Here is a 21,062-nt window from a genome sequence, read left to right as displayed (position 1 = left end):
ATGTCCTAAATTATTATTTGTAAGGAAAACAACAATGCAACAATGCAAGCGCCAGCCAGAAAATGTGCCAGTTTGTGCAAGACTGTGCAATTGTCTGCAAATCACGCCTCGCCAATCTGGAGCAGGGCGATGATTAGTTATGCCTCTTATCGCCCATTTGTGTTCACGGCTTTATGACATGGAACAATATTTTTTTTTTAAACTCCAGCCAAAGCCTGCACCTGCTTCAGTGTCAACAACAACGCTTTGGTCACCTTTATCACCGGTCCTGGCAGAACTCACAAAGACACTCACTTCAAGTGTTTATTTTTCTACCCAGTGACAGGGCAGGGTCGAGACTTACTGTAGTGTAGTAGTATATCTCAGGGCACACGAGCGCCCAAGCCTGACCTTTTCACAAGGGACTAAATAATATGGCAGGCATTAGTACACTCCGACAAATTGACATTAGCCTAGCCAATTAGGGGCATTTAATCTTCCCGCAAAGAAACAAAGCGGGTCATTGGCGGTAGAGGAAGTGTCTGGGGGAAGTGTGTGTGTGAATGCTGGGGAAAGGTTAATGGTCTCTCTGGAGGGAGAGAATGCACAAGGGGTCTTTGTTACCCTTCCAGGCGCATTACTCCGACAAAGCCCCAGGTCTTGAAGGAGCTCAGCCAGTTCATTACTGCCAGCTTTCATTCTGCCGGGCTAACATTGACTTTAATGCAATTTAATACTTTCACTTTCCCCTCCTATTTGTCTGCCGCTGTCTTTCTTTAATCCTCAGAAAGGGGGTTTAGACTGTTTTTTTCAAATGCCCTTTTGTTAGCCAAAGAACTGACGCATAGACAAGGTTGACTGGTTGTCTTATTGAGAACCCTTATTTGAAGACGGTGGTTACACAGTATGTCAGTTATAGGGCCTAATAACATGTTCAAGGGAGATTGACATGGTCCAGAAAGTCCATGAGTAAAAACACCACCCTGATCAGCGTGAACTGAGTGTGCACTTTTAACTTCATACTGAACCATACCTAAGCCAAAGCATGGATGGACACCGTTCTCCTTCACAAAGTGCAAATCACTGGTGGCTAAAAAGCTCCACCTGGCGAAGCTAAAGGAGCAACCACAAAGCTTCCAGAATAGACCATTTCTTTCTGACACAGCACTGTCAAGTCCTCAGAAGCCAATAAATTATGCGATGAATTCTCTCAAGGCCTGACAAGAGGTAACAGGAAAGGATAGAAAAGGGCATCTTGAATGTGCCCCCCCCCACACAATGTCCTCTCGTGGACGTGACTGAGGCCAGGAGGTGGACCCGTCCCTGGGAACCATCTGGGATCAAAGGCAATGAGCGCTGTGACACCCATTTCGACAACATAACGGCCAATTCGGTCCTCCGAGCTGGATTGCTATTGTCACTTCATCGACTTCTGGAGAGGCTTGTTTCATTCAAATAAACAGTGCATTCGGAAAGTATTCAGACCCCTTCACTTTTTCCCCAAAAAAATTAATTACCATTGATGTCTTTATTGAGACAAATAAAACACATTCGATCTCTCCAACTATGGTTTGGGAAAATCATTTCCTATTACTCTCTTCTCAAAAAACAACAGAAATGTAAAAAACAACAACAGATGACTAATGCTATTCTGGAACTAGACTAACAATACTCCTTTCCATCACCAAAACTAAGCAGCATTTACTCCATGCAAGTGGTTTTGTTTACAAGCATGGAGAAAAGGCTAATCGACTTCTAGCTCAACAGCTCAAGTGCAAATCTGCCTCACAGCTGATTCCCAAAATGTACACTAACGCACATATTCAAACAGTTAACCCCATTGAAATTAATAATTGCAAGGGAAATCCCCTGGCCAAGATGGCTAGCCAAACGAATTTTACAATAAGTTCTCTGCCAAACTGGCACCACTCCTTCTTGAAATTTTCAAACATGGCCTGGACCAGAGTACCCCAATCTCTGATAGAGAACCTGGCGAAAATGCATATGAGTGTGGCTCATACAGACCTTTCTAGCTTTTGAATGCAGATGTTGAAATGTTAGCGGCTCGCCTCTCGATTAAAGTCAACTATGACAGACCTCGTATCAATGGATCAGACAGGGTTTATTTAGGGTCCGCCACTCCTTTTCTAACAATCGGCACCTGCTCAATGTCATACAGTCCTGCATCTTCAGACATTCCTGAAGTAATTATCTCTTTACATGCAGAGAAGGCATTTGACATGGTAGAATGGGACTATTTATTCTTTGTACTGGGAAAATGTGGCTTTGGAGTGAACTTCATTTCCTGGATCTGATTGTTTTACTCATTACTCAAGGCGTCAGTATAACCAAACTGCGTTCAAAGTGTTTCCCATTGTCAAGGGCCACACACCAAGGATGCCCAATGTACCCTCTGTTATTTGCCCTGGCAATAGAACCCCTTTCTATTATGCTAAAGGTCACACCCTCAATACACAGTATTTACAAATGGGGACTGGAACACAAAGTTTCCTTGTATGCAGATGACTTGCTTTAATATATCAGATCCTGATGAGTGTGTCCCGGATATAGTGGATCTACTGTGAAGGTTTGGTGTGTTTGTTCGTGTTATAAAAATAAATTCTCAAAGTGAATGTTTTACTATTAATGAATTAGCATTACACATTCCGCAGGATACCATTCCATTTCGTTTGACCATGTCTAGCTTTAAATATTTAGGGATCAATATCACCTGTACCTTGTCTTCCCTCCATGATGACAACTTAATTCCCCTTATTAACATGTCTGGACTTTCAGAGATGGAATATTCTCCACCTTACTTTAGCTGGTAAAGTGAATTGTATCAAGATAAATGTATTGCCACGATTTCTGTATTTGTTACAATGTCTCCCTCTTTTTCTAACCATGTCTTTTCTCATTTCAATGGTTAAACTTATATCTTCCTTTTTATGGGCTGGTGGGAATCCAAGAACAAGTCAAGTATTCCTCCAGAGAGATAGAACACACGGAGGACAAGCCCTTCCTAACTTAATACATTATATTATTACTGAGCAGCAAATATACAACACATTATTTACTGGCTTCACACTCCAGAAACTGACTAGTGTCAACAGAAGCCAACTCCTGTTTCTCTTTGCCAGCTTTAGTCACCTCCAGTATTCCTCTCTCAGCTTCAACCTACACATCCAATCCAATTGTTAACAGTACTCTTAAACTTTGAACTCAACTAAATCAACATTTTTATTTCTGTGATTTCTTTATTCAATGTCCTATATGTCATAATCACCTCTTCCTTCCAGCTAAACTGGATTCCACTTTCAGGCTGTGGCAGAGGAATGGCCTTATCAAGTGTAATGACCTCTATATTGATTGCACCTTTGCCAATTTTGACGACCTCGCTATCAAATGCAGTCTACACCGTTCAAGTTTTTTGGGGGTATTTCCAATTCCGCTGCTGTAAACAGCATATGAAATGTATTTATTAGACTGCTTTTCTAGTTTAAATCGACTGGCACAGAGGCAAATCAAACTAGATTAGGTCACACACTGCAAATTAAAACCATCAAAAGAAACTGAAATTATAGCCTAGCAATATGTTAACACACATAATAATAGGCCATTGTCTATATACAGTGCATTCGGAAAGTATTCAGACCCCTTGACTTTTTCCACATTTTGTTACGTTACAGCCTTATTCTAAAAGGGGTTCAATTGTTTTTTTCCCCTCATCAATCTACACACAATACCCCATAATGGCAAAGCAAAAACTGTTTTTTTTATCTATTTTAGCACAGTTTTTACAAATAAAAAACAGAAACATCACATTTACATAAGAAATCAGACTCTTTACTCAGTACTTTGTTGAAGCACTTTTGGCAGCGATCACAGCCTCAAGTCTTCTTGGGTATAATGGGTTCAAGTTCAGGCTCTGGCTGGGCCACTCAAGGACATTCAGAGACTTGTCCCAATGCCACCCCTGCGTTGTCATGGCTATGTGCTTAGGGTCATTGCCCTGATGGAAGTTGAACCATCGCCCCAGTCTGAGGTTTTGAGAGCTGTGGAGCAGATTTTCATCAAGGACCTCTCTGTACTTTGCCGCGTTCATCTTTCCCTCGATCCTGACTAGTCTCCCAGTCCCTGCCACTGAAAAACATCCCCACAGCATGATGCTGCCACCACCATGCCTCACCGTAGTGATGGTGCCAGGTTTCCTCCAGACGTGATGCTCTGATTTAGGCCAAAGAGTGCAATCTTTGTTTCATCAGATCAGATAATCTTGTTTCTCATGGTCTGAGTCCATTAGGTGCCTTTTGGTAAACTCCAAGCAGGCTGTCATGTGCCTTTTACTGAGGAGTGGCTTCTGTCTGACCACTCTACCATAAAGGCCTGATTGGTGGAGTGCTGCAGAGATGGTTGTTCTTCTGGATGGTTCTCCCATCTCCACAGAGAAATTCTGGACCTCTTTGGGTTCTTGGTCACCTCCCTGACCAAGGCCCTTCTCCACCGAGTGTTCAGATTGGCCGGGCGGCAAGCTATAGGGAGAGTCTTGGTGGTTCCATACTTCTTCCATTTAAGAATGATGGAGGCCACTGTGTTCTTGGGGACCTTCAATGCTGCAGAATGTTTTTACTACCCTTCCCCAGATCTATGCCTCGACACAATCGTGTCTCGGAGCTCTACGGACAATTCCTTCGACCTCATAGCTTGGTTTTTGCTCTAACATGCACTGTCAACTGTGGGACCTTATATAGACAGGTGTGTTCCTTTCCAAATCATGTCCAATCAATTGAATTTACCATAGGTGGACTACAATCAAGTTGTAGAAACATTTCAAGGATTATCAACAAACAGGATGCACCTGACCTCAATGTCGAGTCTTATAGCAAAGGGTCTGAATACTTATGTAAATAAGGTACTTCTGTTTTTATTTTTAATACATTTAATAAACATTTCTAAAAACTTGTTTTCGCATTGTCATTATAGAGAATTGTGTGTAGATGGATGAAGAACGTTTCTTATTTAATCCGTTTTAGAATAATTCCATAATGGAAAAAAATATGGAAAAAGTTAAGGGGTCTGAATGCTTTCCGAATGCACTGTAGACTAATACAGTGGTCACCAACTTTTTGGTGCACTGTACCTGTAAAATCTCATATGAGGAGCACTTTTCCATGGCTACCCTCTAAATCTGAAATAAATGTTTGACGGAGAGGCAGAGACGGCTGGCAGTGCAGCAGCTTTTTGTTTGAGGCTTCCAATCTGAGCAGCAATTTGCTGGTAATTATTTCCGTTGATGACAGAAGTAATTATCTATTAATCAAGTCTGAATTTACGTTAACCCTCTCTTCCTCTCTGTCCAATTAACGGTAATATTTTTGATGGATCCTGACAATTACGGTGGGGGTAGGGAATGTGTATGTACTTCTCCATCCATCTCACACTTTGAGGAGGAGAGATGGAGAAATGACGGTGCATGCCATTATCGATGAAGATATCTGGCTAGTTGGTGCGGATTTGTTGGTGTGAGGGTGGGTGGGACAGAGAAAGCGAAGGAGAAAGAGAAAAATTAGGAGAAAGAGAGACAATGAAGAAAGAAAGATAAGAGTCAAAGCTGACGGGAGAGCAGAGTGGAGATGGGAGGCAGATGCTGGATTACTGTACTGTGAGTCCTGGGAGAATTGAAGGCTCACTTCGCAAACATCACATCGAAAGACGCCTGTTTGAGAGCTGGAGGATTGTTGAGCAAACCGTAAGCAGAGCTTCCACAGCCTCGAGGGGAGCTTCCTTATTCTGGCACAGTCTCTTGAGTCTACACAGAGGAGCGTTCTCTTTCTGTCTATCCATCCCTTTCATTCTCCATTCTCTCTCATACACTCTCTTCCTCCTATCTAACCTGAACCTTCCCCTCTTACTCTTCCCTCTCCCTATCTTGCCTCCACACTCTCCTGCTCTCTCCCCCTCCCTCTCTATCTCCCTTTAGCTCACCACTCTGATTTCAGTAGTAGAGTTTCTGCTACTGTGTAATGAAGAGCTTCTTCCCAAATAGTACACTATTTCCTATATAGTTGCACTAATTTTGACGAGAGCCAATAGACACTGGTTAAAAGTAGTACACTATGTAAGGAATAGGGTGCCATTTGGAAAACACCCAAGGTGTGGGGAGATTGGCCTCCTGTGTATGGTCTTAAAATCCTCAGCTTTAGTTTCCCTCTCTGAATAGAATTCCAGCAAGACACAGTATAGTGTATGATGATAGCATGAGATGGATGTCGCTGATTAACTGCTAGCTACAACACTAGAGTTCTCTCTTTAGGGATGATTTGGTATTTCTGTGTAGTCTTGATAACATCCAAACACAAGTCCAACAGGTTCTTTAACGTGAGAACTATACTAATCGCCATCAATTGATAAGAAAATATCCACATACTGTATGGCGTAGGAATAGAACACATGAAAATAGAGGAAAACAATGTTTGTGTTTTTTACCTAGATAATAGTCCTATTGTGTGTCAATTCCTCGCCAGTCAGAATTTGATCATTTCTTTGTCCCTTTTTCACACCACAAACAATGGCGAGAGAGGTGTTTTCTCAAATTACGGTTTATGTCTTGACCTGCTCTGTCAATTCCCAGGTGACAGTACAACGGATAAATTTCCCCCCCGTACGTTCATGAATCTCTCAATAATTGGGCAATACCTGTAAATCCAGCACTGCACAATGAGAAAAACATAATTAAATTGTATCACCTTTTTATACCCTCGGAATCCCCTGCTATCAGGAAACCCCTGCACCGACTCTCTCTTTTTCTCCATTTCTCTCTCCCTCTCTCATAGCAATCTCCCTCTATCTTCCTCTTTCTACTGAGTCATTATGTGCTTCGTGCCTTGAAATATCAGGTTAAACTTTGAGCAACTACAGAATGTATCACAAAAAGTCTCAGAGTACTGAGTACACTTTATAAATACAGGCTCTGGTTTTCACCACAAAGAATATGAGCCTCGGTCAGCAATAAAACCAGGCATTCCTCCTGTGCTTCACAACAAGGTTTTCAGGCATGATATCTAGCTTTTAAATATGTCATTGAAAAAAAAAGAGAGAGAGAGAGACATTCTTCCAGCAGCTTGCACTTTAGCATCCTATGGCACAGGCCTGCCCCTGGATTAAGCTGTCATTTAGTCAGGCAAATAGAATAAGTGCTGTGGATTAGGGTGACACAGTCATGCAGATAAGCAGACCACTGGCAAATACAGCTCCATCCACTCACACAGCAAATGCAGCTCTCTTCTCTGGAAAAAAAGAGAGAACGTGACCGGGTGGGTGAGCATACTAAACAGACAGTACCGGTGAGTGACAGACAGCTTGTCAAAAAGTGCTCCTGCCTCTCTGCTGACCCGCTGTAGCCACGGCAACACAAGGGGCCAGACGATAACTGTGAGTTGAAAGAAACAATTAGGCTTCTGACAGGTTCTCATGGATTGATTGGGAAAAATCATGTTCCAGTTATATTTTTCACCTTTTTTACTGTTTTCAACCTTTTTTTCTCAAAGGCCCAAAGGATAGGCATGCGTGTGGAATTCATTAACTCTCTGACAGCCTCCCAACCCCATTTGTGCTCTCAGGTGTTTCATTTCTCGACCACTTGAAGTACATTTCCCCCCTCTCTGAAGTTTTGGAAGTGTAGTCGTTTCCCCTATCAGTGCTTGAGTGACTGCCAGTTACATTTGCTGGGGCAATCACAGTTGAATTGCTTGACACAATTTCTTGTTTGGATGAAATCCAGTTTCTTTAACCATCTTCTTTTACAATATTCAGACCTCTTTGAAATTGTTATTCAATCACAATACCTAATTAAAAGTTAAAGTGTATGTTTGCCTACCTGTGGAATAAAGCCCAATTATGGAAGTATAGCGACAGAGCAATTAAAAATAACTATACTGAACAAAGAAATAAACGCAACATGTAAAGTGTTGGTCAGATGTTTCGTGGGCTGAAATAAAATATCCCAGAAATGTTCCATACACACAAAAAGCTTATTTTTCTCAACTTGGGTGCACAAATGTGTTTACATCCTTGTTAGTGAGCATTTCTCCTTTGCCAAGATAATCCAGCCACCTGACAGGTGTGGCATATCAAAAAGCTGATTAAACAGCATGATCGTTACACAGGTGCACCTTGTGCTGGGGACAGTAAACGGCCACAACTCAATGCTACAGATGTCTCGAGTTTTGAGGAAGTGTACAATTGGCATGCTGACTGCAGGAATGTCCACCAGAGCTGTTGCCAGAGAATTTAATGTTAATTTCTCTACCATACTGTCACAACTTCTGCCGAGGTCGGGTCCTCTCCTTGTTCGGGCGGCGCTCGGCGGTCGGCGTCGCCGGACTTCTAGCCATCATCGATCCACTTTTCATTTTCCATGTGTTTTGTCTTGTTTTTCCTCACACCTGGTTTCAACTCCCTCAATCAGTTGTTGTGTATTTAACCCTCTGTTTCCCCCATGTCTTTGTGTAGCATTGTTTATTGTAAGTGCTTGTGCACGTGTTGTTTGGTGTGCGACGGGGTTTTGTAACCCAATTATTCTTGTTATTTTTATGCCGTGGGTTTTGCTATTAAACTGCTCCGGCTATTATTATTTAAGCACGCCAGCCCAGGACCTCCACATACAGCTTTTTCATCTATGGGGTCATCTTAGACCAGCCACCCGGACAGCTGATGAAACTGTGAGTTTGCACAAACAAAGAATTTCTGCACAAACTGTCAGAAACCGTCTCATCTGAATGCTCGTCATCTACATCAGGGTCTTGACCTGACTGAAGTCGTAATTGGCTTCAGTGGACAAATGCTTACGCTCGATTGCCACAGACACGCTGGAGAAGTGTGCTCTTCACGGATGAATCCCGGTGTCAACTGTACCAGGCAGATGGCAGACAGCGTGTATGGCGTGTGAGTGAGCGGTTTTCTGATGCCAATGTTGTGAACAGAGTGCCCCATGGTGGCAGTCTGGGTATGGGAAGGCATAAGCTACGGACAATGAACACAATTGCATTTTACGATGGCAATTTAAATGCATAGATATACCGTGACAAGATCCTAAGGCCCATTGTCGTGCCATTCATCCACCGCCATCATCTCATGTTTAAGCATGATAATGCTCGGCCCCATGTCGCAAGGATCTGGACACAATTCATGGAAGCTGAAAAAGCTCCAGTTCTTCAATGGCCTGTATATTAACCAGACATGTCACCCATTGAGCATGTCTGGGATGCTCTGAATCAACGTGTACACAGCGTGTTCCAGTTCCCGCCAATATCCAGCAATTTCGCACAACCATTGAAGACAAATGGGACAACATTCCACAGGCCACAATCAACAGCCTGATCAACTCTATGCAAAGGAGATGTGTCAAACCAATCCTAAATAACACCCCTTACTTTTTGGCTTCAGCCATTGTGGAATATCAACAAAACCTAACAGGAAATGTTTATAAATACTCTGGAGCAAACTGAAGTTCACGGTATACACACACACACACACACACACACTATCTCTAAGCCGCCAACGTGTGTCCATTCCCTAACAGCAGGTTGACACTTATTGTCATGAGTTTTGTCCTGGAGGCAGAACAGTGATTTTCCCTTAGTGGGGCCAGCTGCAAAGTCAAAATTGGCTATATATATATATATTTTTTTAAATAAAAACAACAATGGGCGTTTTCGTCTTAATTTAAGGTCGGCGTTAGCAGTATGCCTAAGGTTAGGGTTAGTTTAAAAATCTTAAGATATTATGACTTTGTGGCTGTGCCAGCTAGTGACCACTTTGCAAAGCTGCTTCCAGAACAAGATTTATGACGAAAAACACGAACCTGCTCCCTAAAATGGAAGAGCTGGCGAGAGGGGCCTTGAACACTGACACTGCATCAGCCTGGAATTACCATTAGTCTGGCAGCACTTGGCTAGCGAGTGTCCTCTCCAGCATACAGAGTGACTGCTGTCTCCTGTTACAATGCAGGTGTTAGGGTGCTGCAGGATGATGTATGCAAAGGAGTGGGGAGCCCTTGGTAATGTATGCAGAGAAGCAACATTTTTCCACTAGATTTCTTTCCTTGGCAAAGGGGCAATGAAAAAAACACCATGGGCTGCATTCAACACTACTATTTCCCACTGAAATGAATAATGTTGGTTGTCTGTTCTTCTGCTTATTTGGGAGAGTGGTGCTGAAATGCAGATGACTGACTGGCATGACATATCAATTCATAAAAATTAAATAAATATCTACACAGAATATCCTGATTTACAGCAGGGCCTACTGCACATTATATATTAAAGTTGTGTAACTAATGCACATTACCAACAAAAGAGAGGTTTCCATGCCTTTGTCCAAGAATTAAGTTAATAAATCAGTCTACCACCAAATCCATATGGAGTTATGCATCGGAAATAAATAAAATGGACACCAATCCATAAAGTGTGATCATCAATTTCTACGATAAATAACCACAAACGTAAGTAATAAACTGCCTTATTTTTTTTTAACGAAGAAAGGTTATTCCAAGAGTCTCGGATTTACAACCACCTTTGTCCTTCACTGTTTAGTAAAGTTATCTTGCGCGCATAATCCTCTGGTGTGGGTGAGTGTAATATAATGATGTGCCCAGAGCGCCACCTTACGGGTGAACAACTCAGCAGGCAGACCGTATCAAACTCATGAACACCGAATATGGTGGATAAATGAAGATAATTCACTCTGGTCATTGATATTTTTTTAAATCAACTTCCTCCCGGTCAACTTAACTGAGTGTGTGTCCCATAGACACCCAAGGCAATAGCAGCAGGTTCTGGTCTAAATAATTCATTGACTTTCATTTAACCAGAAACCCCCCCCAGAAAATAACAGCCAGTCTCGCTTTCTCATCTGTCTCGGATGAATACTTTTTGTAGCCTTGCTCATAGACGAGATAAGAAATTCAATGGCACTGAAAAAGTATGATACAAATTGTAAAACAAATAAAATAAAATCTTTGACATTTGGCCTTCCAGTCTACGGATTTCAACCACGTTCATAAATGTCACGATTATTAATTTTCTTATTTAGATTCGTTTTTCTGTTTATTAACAGTGGATTTGAAGAAGGCCTACATGTATTTAATGGTTTTGCTCATTAGGCCTACTATCAGATATTCAACTAAATACAGTTTGAGAGCAAGAAAAAGCTAAGGTGACTGAGACAGCAGTCTGTTCCGTGGTATCAAGTTATTTTAAAATTTCGTCCAACTACCGTCATGTTAAACTGTTTAAATATAGGTTACAGCACAAATATATTTTCCACGAAAACTTTTGCCACAATGTAGCAATGGGTCTGTCTCACTTATTTCCAATCAAAACCTAATTTCGAATCGCGAGTATGAATATGATTATATCCGTACATAGCCTAGGTTAGGTTATAGGAATTAGCCTCGTGTATAGTGAAATGTTGTTTAAAAAAAAAAAAAAAGCTGAGTTTATTCGAGTTGGTCCACGTATAGCCTATTCAACGTTATGCGTAGTTTACTTATTATCACGTTATAAACTACTCCGAAATTACCGCTGCTTTGTGTAATGGTTACGTGTTGGATAGTTTAGCCTATCTGTGTCATAACGAGTCTGTATTACAGATACACGTCAATATTCTCGACTTTGTCAATGTCATGTTTTATAGCCCAGGCTACATGTGAAAAAATTATTGACCAAAAGCTCCCCAAATTGCGCTTTGAGTAACAAGTGCTCGAAGGGCGTGCATTTTGATACCGTGTGTCTGTGTGTGTGTGTGTGTGTGTGTGTTGTGTGCGTGTGTTGTGTGCGTGTGTTGGGAGCGTGCGTGCGTGTGGGTTCAATTATGTAGCCTACAATATTCGAAAATAAAAGTTGGAGACGCAGCATTAACTCCTACGCATGCACCTACCCACGGTCCCTGCGTATGCCACCTCCAAAGCAGACTCTACTGAGATGAAAGTAGCCTATAGGCTTCTAAGCACTTCCGAGAAACAAGAATACACTTACCTGGAAAGAACTGTCCACATATTAAGTCCAGCAGTTGAAAAAGAAGCGAAGCAATGATGTAGTTCCCTTTGTCCATTTTGTCACTGACTATTTTACATGCGCGCCTCCCGTCCGTTTACTCGCTGACTGTATACACTGACAGTACCCTCGCATTGGTATTGCAGTGAGGGAGTAGACCTACTGAAAGGCAGTAGACAGCAATCCCGGTTGATTGTATGACTTCAATCAGTAACTGATGGCAAGCGGAGTTGAGAACAGATAGAGAAGAGCGAGGAGAGTGGCAGAACATTCCGATGTCCCCGGGTTCCCTAAAGCCTACCTGCCGCTCCGACACGACGTTTGAACCTCTATCTCTGTGTTGGAGTCTTATATTCCGCTGTGCTGGGGCAGAAGAAAGACGTGACAGTGTGCGAGCTATTCTTTCTCCAGTGCTGACACTCACTTCTGATGCCGAAAGTGCGGCTGCTTCCTAAAAAAAGAGCAGCCTTTCGTGCGCCCAATGAAAGCTTCCCGCGCTTTGATAACCTTTTAGCTATGTCAAAAGTGAGATTTCATTGGCCCCCCTGATAAAGATAAGCAACAAATATTGTATAAAAGAAATAATACAATACATATTGTATGCTAATATTTTTTGGGGGAAATTATATTATTTTATACTAATACAATAGAAAATAAATAACGAGATTTTGTTTAACAAGTAATAAAAAAAAATCGAAAAAACATAGGGGTCAAAATTATTAGCACCTCTGTTTTCAAAACCTCCCTTTGCACGATAACATTACTGAGCCTTTTACTAAAAATGTTATGAGCTCTTAAAGCCATTCATAAATTATCTTTCCAGATCCTTGATAGCCTTCAACTGCGTTTATGGACTGCCCTCTTCAATTCAAACCACAGGTTATTTTTTATTTTTTTAAACTTCATTTAACTAGCGATGTCAGTTAAGAACAAATTCTTATTTACAATGACGGCCTACCGGGGAACAGTGGACTAACTAACCTTGTCAGCTCGGGGATTCAAACCAGCAACCTTTCAGTTACTGGCCCAACGCTCTAAACACTAGGCTACCTGCCTCCCCGTTTTCAATGGGGTTCAAGTCCGGAGACTGAGATGGCTATTGCAAAATATTGATTTTGTGTTCAATTTACTATTTCTTTGTGATGTAAAATTCAATGCCTCATTATTGCACAAATATGCCTATTTATTGCTCCCTGGCTTACTCTCTCTGTGAGCTGTTGCTTATACTAGGCTATTTACTGACTTCAATCCTCAATTTCACTACTTTTTCAAGATTCGTGATTACAAAGACTTTGACAAGATTTTGCAGAATAAAGGGGAGGCATGAGAATACATTGACATCTGTAGACATTTGGCTACATAAACAGTAAATTGTGGATTTCAAAATACTTATTGAAGGATAGCTTAATCATTCAGTTGATTAGTCAAGACACAAAAGTATAGGCTAATCCTGTGTGTTGATTTATAATTAATATGATTTTATATCTGATTACTTCATGCTTTTGAGGGATTACACTCTCCACTTGGGCTGTGGACTTGTCCTGACATTTTGACCTGAGATAATAATCCAATTATGAATCAGTGTATTAATACAGTAAATATAGGCTAAAAGACCATTGGTTATAGGGCTCTGTTGTTGGCCCATTTCAAGGAGGTCGACGTCATAAAGGTATCCTGTATCTGATAATCATTGTATGTTGCCCCCTAGAGTTCAAGTCAGACTGTTCAAACTCATCACCGTGCAAGACATAATTAACTTATTTTAATGCAAATGAGACAACGTGTATTCCGTTCAGCACAGGTTGCATCGAGTCTGTCTCAAACACCTTGACCAAAATATATGAATCAGACACTGATGCCATCTACCATGTAGGGAGCACAGCAGCACATCACCTTCAATCATACTCCTAATTCAGACGTTCATAAAATGTTCCTTTTCAGTATTACATTCATTCTCTGATCCTTTGATTGGGTGGACAACATTAAAGTTCATGCCGCAAGAGCTCTGATAGGTTGGAGGACGTCCTCCGGAAGTTGTCATAATTACTGTGTAATCAGGCTACCCTACAGTGTGCTGTTTAGGCTACTGTAGACCTTCATTGTAAAACAGTTTTAATCAATTATTTAGTGACATTAATATATTTAGTGTAGTTTTATCTTTTATTTTTATGAAATTCACTGAGAAGGACGGTCCTCCCCTTCCTCCTATGAGGAGCCTCCACTTCTGAAGTCAGAAGATTACATACAACTTAGCCAAATACATTTAAACTGACATTTAATCCTTGTTTAAAATTGCCAGTCTTAAATCAGTTAGGATCACCACTTTATATTAAGAATGTGAAATGTCAGAATAATAGTAGAGAGAATGATTTATTTCAGCTTTTATTTCTTTCATCACATTCCCAGTGGGTCAGAAGTTTAGATACACCTAATTAGTATTTGGCATAATTGCCTTTACATTTTTTAACTTGGGTCAAATGTTTCGGGTAGCTTTCCACAAGCTTCCCACAATAAGTTGGGTGAATTTTGGCCCATGCCTCCTGACAGAGCTGGTGTAACTGAGTCAAGTTTGTAGGCCTCCTTGCTCGCACACGCTTTTTCAGTTCTGACCACAAATGTTCTATAGGATTGAGGTCAGGGCTTTGTAATGGCCACTCCAATACCTTGACTTTGTTGTCCTTAAGCCATTTTGCCACTACTTTGGAAGTATGATTGGGGTCATTGTCCATTTGGAAGACCCATTTGCGACCAAACTTTAACTTTAACTGATTGAGGTGTTGCTTCAATATATCCACATAAGTTTCCTCCTCATGATGCATCTATTTTGTGAAGTGCACCAGTCCCTCCTGCAGCAAATCACCCCCATAACATGATGCTGCCACCCCCGTGCTTCACGGTTGGGATGGTGTTCTTCGGCTTGCAAGCCTCCCCCTTTTTCCTCCAAAAATAATAATGGTCATTATGGCCAAACAGTTATATTTTTGTTTCATCAGACCAGAGGACATTTCTCCAAAAAGTACGATCTTTGTCCCCATGTGCAGTTGCAAAACGTCTGGCTGTTTTATGGCGGTTTTTGAGCAGTGGCTTCTTCCTTGCTGAGCAGCCTTTCTGGTTATGTCAATATAGGACTCGTTTAACTGTGGATATACTGTATGTTTATTTAGCCTTTATTTAATTAACTGTGCGTCGCCCTATGGGACTCCCAATCACAGCCAGATGTGATTCGAACCAGGGACTGTAGTGATGCCTCTTGCACTGAGATGCAGTGCCTTAGACCACTGCACCACTAGGGAGCCATGAGCAGTATGACCAATATATATTTTTTTTGATTCGTCTGACAAATATATACGATTCGTCTGACAAACAAAGACCTTTGCGTGCTGTATACCCAGATATGGATTGAAGCTGGCGAGACATTCAAAGACATCAAGAGATATGCTGGACTCTATGTCAGAGAGGTGTTTTTGGGACCACATCATGTCTATTGTCCTGCTAATAGCCCTTGTGAAAAACAGTGTTTGAAAACATTTTTCCCCCTTCCACTTGCCTCTTCCATTAATTTTGAAAGAGTATTTCTTTTTCAAAGTATTTTTATCATTATTTTATTAATGAAAGCATAAAGATGTTGATAAAGAAATACTGTACAGTATATGCTTTATCCAACATTTTGCGGTTGCATGAGGTTTGGAGTTAAAATGTTCAACTTTAGAGTACTTTTAATACATTGCATATTGGAATTATTTTTTTTTTACACCTAGCCGAGCTTTCCTTTTGTAAAGGTTGAAGAGTCTACTGTCCTGCTAATAGTCCATTATCACTATGATCATGCTGTAACAATATATGGAAGCACCATGACCAGGATCTCTATTAATTTAAGTGAGCAGATTAGGGCTTTCAGGAGGAACGGAAAATTGTGTGTCTATTCATAAATCATGTGCCATGGAATCGGTACATCAAAAATCTCTTCACAACTTTTTAGCTAAGTGATAAATCTCCTTGATTTATCAAGACCATGCTGGTCTCAGAGCAGTGCGAAACGGTGCTGAAATAGTTGACCACATGCGGGTAGGCTTTTTGTTTCAAATCCTATTATAATAATTGGATGACTTTGGGTGTTCCAGTAAGCAACAATTTGTTGCCTTCATTAGCCTACTTTATTCCAATATTTAATTCAGTCATATTTATTCCCATAGTAATTTGTTATGGATCCATAAAGAAATAAACATCTGCTTTTTCAAAGTATTTTTATCATTATTTTATTAATGAAAGCATAAAGATGTTGATGAAGAAGTACTGTACAGTATATGCTTTATCCAACATTTTGCTGTTGCATGAGGTCGCCCACACACACTTTAAACATTTGGATAATAAAGCATTTAAATCATATTGAAGAGAGAAGCCGCCTGCATATGTTTATTAGGCTACTGTGTAGTCTGACAAGTAAACATAGCCTACAGTACATAGTAAACATGGTAAAGTGCCTAATTCCTTTCATAAGGGAGAGCAGGCCATGTCCAGACTTTCTCGGTGACCTCAAGTACTCATTAACTCTGTCTTTAATGCTTTTTCAGGTTGCATCAGTCATGGACAGAAGCTTCTGAGACACAGTATTAATGATGAACACCCAGAGGTTCACTGGTAAGCCACATGTGCCTCGGGATCCATCCCAGTTGGTATTCTGTGGAACCATGCATTTTTTTCAGTGCGGCCCGTTGTCCAACCCTTTGTCCACTGAGCTCAACGGATGGTTGTCGGCATGGTTGTATGTTCTGTAAAAACACATTCACGTTTTTAGTAAACAATTATCGATATGCCTACACTGTACACATTGATAGGCTATATACATTGTTTTTAAGAAAATGCACTGAAACCAAAATACTTTCAGTTTTGGTGATCCTCTCAGCTCCGGCTCATTTTCAAGTCCACTGGTGTTAACAGTCCTAAGCCTGGAACGGGTAGCACCATAGAAGAAAGCTGGCTTGATGAAAACGGTGTCTGTACACCGGGAAAGGGTCTGCTTGGACCAAAACACACTGCCGCCTGGGTTTGCATTGCAAATGAGTGCATAAACTGGGCCAAGACTCCAGCAGAGTAAGTAGACCTTTATGTAGTAAAACAAAGACTAAATAAAAAAGGCCTACAACACCTACGGTAGGCCTACAGTATATCTAAAAATATTTTTACATGTAGGTCTCCTGATTTAAATCCTGATTTAAATCCTTGTTTGGCTTCAACTGAAAACATTCATCTGTAACTCAGCCAAGCCTACAAGCAAAGATGCACTGGTGAAGGCCATCAAGACGTTTTGGCTTGAGAAATTGATGATACAATTCTCCCCCTACCCTCCTTCTTGGCAAGAGGCTATTGTCCTGTGAAAAGCCCATAATGGGTGGATGGATGGCTTCTTTTGTATTCCAATCTATTGAATGAATTTATTAATTACAGTCATTTACCATTCTCATTCTTGGACTGGAAACGTTGTTTGCAGATTTCACAATCTCATTTTCAAGTCCTTGTTTTAAAAAATAACAATGTTTTGGAGATTATTTCATTTTCAAATAACCAAAAGTGAGCTGTTGTAATCTGAATAAAGATAAACAAGGCCATTCTTGAACATGGGGTGAGACAATAGTCCCTTTTAATTTTGTCTGGCTTGCCATTCCAAATAAAATAGAATATTTTTTTAAACAGGTCACTCTCTGCCTGACTCTCCGCCAATGACGTGCCTCTCCGCCAATAATTACATTTAGAGGATTCTAAATGAATACCTAAGGGGCATTTTTCGTGAGGGCAAATCTGGTCTGTGAGAAAATTTAAGGAACAATAACCGACAAGACAACAGAGGTGAACAGAGGGCACAAATATACAATTACTAATCAGGGGAAATGGGAACCTGGTGTGTGTAATGAAACAGTTCAGTGACACCTAGAGGCCGGTGACATAGACCTCCGGAACTGGTGCACAGAATGAGCAGCAGTACCAGGGGAATCCGTGACACGTACATTTTAGTATTATTTTGGTACATGTTTATCTATCAGGGTGTAAATATGATCGATTGTGCGATGTTTTGGTATAAATCCAATTTGGCTTTTACTCAAGACATTGTGCTTATTAAGAAAGTTTAGAACTCTTACATTTCTAATACTACAGAAAACCTTCCCCACGTTACTGTTCACACAAATACCTCTGTAATTGTTAGGGTCAAATTTGTCTCCATTCTTAAAGATTGGTGTCATGAGTCCTTGATTCCAGATGTCAGGGAAATAACCTACTGTACACTCAGAATCAAATGATTTTATCTAACCTTTATTAAACTAGGCAAGTCAGTTAGGAACAAATTATTATTTACAATGAAGGCCTACCCAGACCAAACCCAGACGACGACACTGGGCCAAATGTGCGCCACCCTATGGGACTCCCAATCACGGCCGGTTGTGATACCGCCTGGAATCAAACCAGGGTCTGTATTGACGACTCTAGCACTGAGATGCAGTGCCATAGACCTCTGAGCCACTCGGGAGGGCAAAATTAAACCGTTTTAATATAGCTTATTGACATTTTGCAATAGTGAATTTGAGCATCTCATTTAGGATACCATCAGGTCCGAATTGCTTTTTTAAATTTGAGAGCCTAAAGTTTTATATACAGCTTCTGGTCAGTAATTGGTTGAGTCCAGTGGATTTTTGATTGTTCTTCATAGCTTTTTCTAATCCATTCAACTTCGCATCAATTTGAACGGTGTTGTAGGGTGGTTTAAAATGGGTTGTCCATGTGTCACCAATTTGTATCGCTAATTCCTCGTTTAGATTTTTTTTGGGGGGGGTTTACAATTTTTCCAGAAGTTGTCTGTGTACTTGGAGTCCTCAATTAGTGTCAGCTGCTTGCTGTTGTGTTGTGCTTTTTTGGTTCCGAGTGTACTCTCTCTCTCAAACTGACATTTACTCCTGAGGTGCTGACCTGTTGCACCCTATATGACCACTGTGATTATTATTTGACCCTGCTGGTCATCTATGAACGTTTTAACATCTTGAAGAACGATCTGGCCTCTTAGCCACCATACTTCTACATCTGCATTGCTTGCTCTTTGAGGTTTTAAGCTTGGTTTCTGTATAAGCACTTTGTGACAACTGCTGACTGCTAGCTTTATAAATACATTTGATTGATTCAGTCTCAAACAGGCCATGATCCTTTGAATGCGTTGGGGCACGATGAAACAATGGAGACCCATTCAGTGAACGGAAGCATAGTGGGCGGAACCCAAACTTAATTTGCTCTCACTCAGGTTCCAAACTCTGTTTTAGAGACTGACTTTATTATCAATTTTGACACTAAAATAAATGTTTCGGACTCATATCGCTGCCACATAGGCCGTTTTCAAAGGAACTAGCAGTTTTTTTAGGGGCAGTCGCTCTTTAACCGCTTGGCGACCTGCTACCCAATGAAATGGAATTGTCAAAACTTTCTACAGACCGATGGGTATACAACAGTGAAGGATATGCCCATCCTCTACATTAGAAAAAACAAACTCACCCGCGCCGGACCGGACATCTAAAGTTATCAATATAATACACACATTCCTAATGATATATTATATTGGGGTCACAATTTACTGGGGGGTGGGGTAATATTTCATATTTAGATTATTTATGCCTCACATGCGACCTGTGATAAGACTAAGCAATTAGCCTATTGAAATGTTTATCCGACTCCATAAAGATGATTTAGCAAAATTAGACTATAGTTGAGTTACAGGAATTGAAAGGCCAAGAAAGGAATAATAATTTTCTGGCAGATATTAACTACATTAAGTTAGTTAACTACATTAACTTGGTGGCACTGATGCAACCAACCTCTTCAGTTGGTGGTACCAGCACATGATTTGGTCACACCAATTTCCTTACACTTAAAAAAAAAAAGATAATTACCTGGCCTGTTTCCCATAATGTGCCTGCATTCCTTACAGAACCAGGCTCATAATGACTAGTCATCTTTTAAATTAGCATGCCCTTGTGTTCTTACATTGATTTGGCAAGATTTACTGTTACATCATAGAAATGCATAGTCATTTTAACCATATCTACATGTACAAAGTACCTCAAATCAGCCTGACTAACCGGTGTCTGTATGTAGCCTCGCTACTTTTATAGCCTCGCTACTGTATATAGCCTGTCTTTTTACTGTTGTTTTATTTCTTTACCTACCTATTGTTCACCTAATACCTTTTTTGCATTATTAGTTAGAGCCTGTAAGTAAGCATTTCACTGTAATTCACTGTTGTATTCGGCACATGACAAATACACTTTGATTTGATTTGCTCTAGAGACTTAAAATAAAGTGAAAAATGTCTTTATTGTTTGATGTGTTATTTTATTTTTATTTTTTTACCCTTTTTCTCCCCAATTTTGTGGTATCCAATTGTTTTAGTAGCTACTATCTTGTCTCATCGCTCCCATTTGGGCTCAGCAGAGACGAAGGTTGAAAGTCATGCGTCCTCCGATACACAACCCAACCAAGCCGCACTGCTTCATAACACAGCGCGCATCCAACCCGGAAGCCAGCCGCACCAATGTGTCGGGGGAAACACCGTGCACCTGCCAACCTTGATTAGCGCGCACTGCGCCCGGCCCTAACCTGGAAGACGCTAGGCCAATTGTGCGTCGCCCCACGGACCTCCCGGTCGCGGCCGGTTACGACAGAGCCTGGGCGCGAACCCAGAGTCTCTGATGGCACAGCTGGCGCTGCAGTACAGCGCCCTTGAGCAGTCCCTCACATGTGTTATTTTCTGCTAACTCCTCTAGAGGGCACAATTTGAAAAAAACTATACTTGATACCAAAATGATACCGCAGCAAAAACAACTGGGAGGACTGTAATATCCCCCAGTTTTAACAGATGTTCGCTGTAGAAATCACACATTTTTTATTGATAAACAACAACATTAAATGTTGTACGTCCACAAAAATGCTTAAAACTACATCTGGGGGACATTTTCTTTATGTCTGGGAAAAATCTGAGAAATTTTGATTTTTTTT

The 21,062-nt window shown here is 40.9% G+C and overlaps 1 protein-coding gene across 2 annotated transcripts in view; it reads right to left on the bottom strand.

Annotated features, from left to right (window-relative positions):
- Positions 1-12,485, bottom strand: part of LOC110527653 (receptor-type tyrosine-protein phosphatase T) — a 522,557-nt gene extending 510,072 nt beyond the window's left edge. For both annotated transcript variants that reach the window (XM_090240593.1, XM_090240592.1), the window contains exon 1: positions 12,015-12,485. In XM_090240593.1, the coding sequence (XP_090096719.1) occupies positions 12,015-12,090 (76 nt within the window). In that variant the 5' untranslated portion in view covers positions 12,091-12,485. The remainder of the gene's footprint in view (positions 1-12,014) is intronic.
- Positions 12,486-21,062: the final 8,577 nt, after the last annotated feature.

The sequence above is a fragment of the Oncorhynchus mykiss genome, chromosome 7 (assembly GCF_057628025.1).
Source record: "Oncorhynchus mykiss isolate SJ-2025 chromosome 7, ASM5762802v1, whole genome shotgun sequence".
Taxonomy (NCBI): domain Eukaryota; kingdom Metazoa; phylum Chordata; class Actinopteri; order Salmoniformes; family Salmonidae; genus Oncorhynchus; species Oncorhynchus mykiss.
The sequence above is the reverse complement of the archived record's forward strand: the minus strand, read 5'-3'. Positions and strand labels throughout refer to the sequence as shown.